We start from the raw sequence: 4,586 nt of genomic DNA on the forward strand, positions 1-4,586 counted from the left end.
GAAAAACATTATGAACCTGTTGAAGATTTGGAGGTAAAGCTAACTCGTATGCCACGGGTCCTATCCGTCTTAGAATCTCGAAAGGTCCAATATAACGGGGGCTCAACTTCCCCTTCTTTCCAAATCTCATCAATCCTTTCCATGGTGACACTTTCAGAAATACCTGGTCACCCACTTCACACTCTCTGTCCTTCCGTGCTAGATCAGCATATTTACGCTTGTCGGTCATGGGCTGCTGCTACGCGTCCTCTGACTAATTGAACTATGTCCCTTGTCCTTTGCACCAAGTCGGGACCTAGTAACTTTCTCTCACCAACTTCATCTCAATACAAGGGCGAATGGCACCTTCGGCCATACAACGCCTCGTATGGGGGCATTCCGATACTCGCATGATAACTGTTGTTGTAGGCAAACTCTATCAAAGACAGGTGTTCATCCCAAGGACCCTTAAAATCAATTACACACATTCTCAGCATGTCCTCCAATGTTTGAATGGTTCGCTCACTTTGTCCATCTATTTGCGGATGGTAAGCAGTGCTCATGTTTAGTTTGGTTCCTAGACATTCCTGAAAGCTCCTCCAAAATCTGGAGTTGAATCGGGGATCTCGGTTAGATATGATAGCTACTGGCACTCCATGTCTTACCACAATTTTCTTAATGTATAGCTCCGCTAATCTATCCACTGTGTAGGTTTCCTTGATTGGAAGAAAGTGTGCTGACTTGGTTAGTCGGTCTACGATTACCCATATTGCATCACGGTTAGTCTTAGTTCGGGGTAATCCTACCACAAAATCCATATCTATCTGCTCCCATTTCCACATCGTAATTTCTAAGGGTTGCAAGAGTCCACTTGGTCACTGGTGTTCTGCCTTTACTCTCTGATAGGTTATACACTTACTGACCCACTCCGCTACAATCCTTCTTCATGTTAGGCCACCAATAGTACTCCTTCAAATCTTCGTACATTTTGGTGCTCCCTGGGTGGACCGTATATCTAGAGTTGTGTCCTTCAAGTAAAATTTCATCCTTTAATTCTTGGACGTTAGGGACCCATATCCTGTAAGCATGCCTCCTAATTCCCTTCTCGTCTGGTTCACACTTGGCCTCCTCTCCGCTTACCAGTTCCTTGTTCTCCCTCAACACTATTTCTTGGCATCGCCTAATCTTTTCCAGTAGCTCCGGTTGCATAACCATCTCATACAAGCCTTCGGTCCCTGGCTCAGCGACCTTGACCTCAATCTCTAACTTTTCAAATTCTCTGATCAAATCCTCTGACGTGGTGATCCTTTTCAACCTTTCCTTATGACTAAGGGCATCAGCCACCACATTGGCCTTCCCCGGGTGATAAAGAATTTCACAATCGTAGTCCTTAATCAATTCTAACCACCTTCTCTGCCTCATGTTTAGCTCCTTCTGGGTGAAGATATATTTAAGACTCTTGTGGTCAGTATAAATCTCACACTTTTCTCTGTATAGGTAATGTCTCCACATCTTAAGGGCAAACACTATGGCGGCTAATTCTAAGTCATGGGTGGGGTACCTCACTTCATATTCCTTTAATTGCTTGGATGCATAGGCAATCACCTTACCGTGCTGCATCACCACACATCTCAAACCCTTATGGGACGCATCACTATAAATCATGAAGTTCCCTTTATTGTCTGGTAGGGCCAGCACTGGGGCCGATACCAACCTTTTCATCAATTCTTGGAAACTTTCCTCACATTTCTCTGTCCAAACACACTTTTCTGTTTTCCGAGTAAGTCTAGTCAACGGGCCTGCTATCTTGGCGAAATCCTTTACAAACCTTCAATAATACCCGGCCAGTTTAATAAAGCTTCTTACCTCGGTGGGCGTGGTTGGTTATTCCTAATTAGGGACAGCTTCTATCTTTGCAGGGTCTACGAGAATTCCTTCCTTACTAATCACATGACCCAAAAACTGAACTTCTTTCAACCAAAATTCACACTTTGAGAATTTGGCATACAATTTTTCTTTCCGTAAGATTTCTAATACTATCTTGAGGTGCTCTGCATGTTCCTCCTCCAATCTAGAGTAAATTAGAATATCATCGATGAAGACTATCACGCATTCGTCCAGATACTTCTTAATGACTCTGTTCATCAGATCCATGAAAGCCGCGGGCGCGTTAGTCAAACCAAATGACATAACTAGGAACTCATAATGTCCGTACCTAGTGTGAAATGCAGTCTTATGTATAACTTACGGTTTGATCTTAAGTTGGTGATAACCTGTCCTAAGGTCAATCTTGGAAAAACACGTTGCATCCATTAGTTGGTCAAAGAGGTCATTTATTCTTGGCAATGGGTACTTGTTTCTAATGGTCAGCTTGTTCAGCTTTCGATAATCGATGCACAGTCTCATGTTGTCATCCTTCTTCTTCACAAATAATACGGGTGCACCCCACGGGGACACGCTCGGTCTAATTATTCCTTTATCCAATAGATCTTGCAGTTGATCAGCAAACTCTTTCATTTCGACGGGGGCCAAACGATACGGGGCCTTTGATACTGGTGCCGTGTCGGGAGCTAAATCAATGGCAAATTCTATCTCCCGATTCGGGTAGTCCACGAAGATCCTTGGGAAATACATCCTCAAACTCATTAACTACAGGTATGGTGTGGATCTCAGGGGTTTCTCGTTTGGTACCCACCACGTGAGCCAAGTAGGCCTCACATCCTTGCCTTAAAAGTCTCTTGGTCTGCACCATAGTTAGAAATTTCTTGGTTTGCCGTTTCCCCTTAATTATTATACTCTTACCACTAGGTGTTTTCAATTTTACTTTCTTCCCCTCGCAATCAATCTGGGCATGGTTTCTAGATAGCCAATCCATTCCTAATATCACATCAAACTCCCCTAATCGAAAGGGAAATAAATCTACTGGGTATCTCACTCCACCTAATTCTAGATTGCAGTTAGCATAAACTTGATTTACAGGGATAATCTCTTGATTAGCTATTTCCACTTGCAAAGATTCTTTCAAAGGTTCCACTTTTAAGTCCAATTTTTCAGCAAATTCTTTAGATACGAAAGACTTAGTAACTCCAGAATCAAATAGCACATTGGCGGGATTGGAGTTTAGGAGGAGCGTACCTGCTATAACATTGGTGTTCCTTACGGCATCTTTCACAGTCATATTAAAGGTCCTGGCAGTCGGCACTCTATTAGATGCAGCTACACTACCCCTCGAGCTAGCTGGGGCTGCCGCAAGGCAGTCCTTCTTCATGTGTCCTATCTTTCCGCACTGAAAACACTTAGCCGCTTCCTGGTTACAAGCTGTGGCATAGTGCCCCACCTTACCACATTTAAAGCATGTCACCGGTTTCTGCATACATTCCCCATAATGCTTCTTACCACAGCTCTTACATTCTGGCAGAGGAGGTCGTGGTTGGCTATGATAAGACATTCCCGTTTGGTTCCCGCTCCAGGCCACACTCACGCTCCCTGATCCCCCGAATCTTGTACTGCGGTTGGGTTGGGAGGCCGTCCCCCTGACAAACTTACTAGGGGAGCTCTCCCCTCCCACACTCCTGCTTCGACCATCAAACTTTCGTTTCTTAGTTTGCTTCATTTTCTGGCTCATTTCACTCCCTGTTTCAGCTATTGTGGCCTTCTGCACTAGGGTAGCATAGTCAGTTATCTCCAGAATTGCCAGCTTGTTCTGAATCCACTGCTTCAATCCCTATTGAAATCTCTCAGCCTTTTGCTCTTCGGTGCCCACCAGTTGTGGCACAAACCTCGACAATTCTATGAACTTAGCTTCATATTCCGCTACGCTCATATTCTCTTGTTTCAGCTCTAGGAACTTTCGCTGCATCTGAATCTCCATAAACTTTGGGACATACTTCTTTAAAAACAACTCAGTAAATCTTTCCCAAGTAACAATCCCTTGGGGCTCCATATTTTTCTTGGCTTCCCACCAATAGTTAGCCTCACCCTTTAGGAGATAAGTGGCAAAATTAGTCTTGTGGGCTTCCTCAGTGCCAATTCGCTCAAAGGTCTTTTCTACCTCTTTCAGCCAAGCCCTGGCCTGAACTGGGTCAGCAACACCGTGAAACTCTGGGGGCTTGACCGACTTGAAAGATTTAAACGCATTAGCCATGGCCTGCTGGGGTTACTTGGGTGGTCGTTGCTGTTGCAGGTTTTGCCTCAGAAATTCTACAACTTGCTTCATAAGGTTCACTGGCACTTCTATCCCCTGAGTATCTTCAGCCTCTGACTCTTCATAGTCCTCATCATTATCTCATTTCGTTCTTCGTTAATTCTTAATGGTGGGGTCTGTGCTCTATGTCCTTGTTCATTATTACTGCCCTGGCCGCCAGATGCAACCCAGTGAGTTCTTGTTACTATTCTCCTTGGCGGAATTTTCCTGTTACATAAACTTATTTAGGTTATTTTCATTTGCCAATCCTCATGCTTCCTGATTTGTTATGACAGTATATAATTATGCAGGTATGAAAGAAGATTAAACCACAATCTAGAAATCGCAACTAATCAACACGATAATTATACATAATTTGGCCATATGCCAGGTCTGGGTACAACATACTGAATAATAAAAGTAC

General features: G+C 43.8%; 1 protein-coding gene across 1 annotated transcript; it reads right to left on the reverse strand.

Moving 5' to 3' along the window:
• Window positions 1-894: 894 nt before the first annotated feature.
• LOC141714991 (uncharacterized) lies at window positions 895-4,123 on the reverse strand. Its single transcript, XM_074518481.1, has 3 exons — window positions 3,743-4,123; window positions 3,152-3,634; window positions 895-1,227 (listed from the first exon to the last, which is right to left on the reverse strand). The coding sequence occupies exons 1-3, from the start codon at window positions 4,121-4,123 to the stop codon at window positions 895-897; spliced, it is 1,197 nt and encodes a 398-aa protein (XP_074374582.1).
• Between the last annotated feature and the right edge of the window lie 463 nt (window positions 4,124-4,586).

This window comes from Apium graveolens, chromosome 3 (genome assembly GCF_009905375.1).
Source record: "Apium graveolens cultivar Ventura chromosome 3, ASM990537v1, whole genome shotgun sequence".
Classification (NCBI taxonomy): Eukaryota; Viridiplantae; Streptophyta; class Magnoliopsida; order Apiales; family Apiaceae; genus Apium; species Apium graveolens.

Coding starts and splice junctions, on each gene's coding strand:
- LOC141714991 (XM_074518481.1), bottom strand. CDS start 4,123: ATGGCTAATGCGTTTAAATCTTTCAAGTCGGTCAAGCCCCCAGAGTTT. Junction 3,635..3,742: donor CGAGGTTTGTGCCACAACTG/GTGGGCACCGAA, acceptor ACCCTAGTGCAG/AAGGCCACAATAGCTGAAAC. Junction 1,228..3,151: donor CCAGGACCTTTAATATGACT/GTGAAAGATGCC, acceptor ATTGAGGTCAAG/GTCGCTGAGCCAGGGACCGA.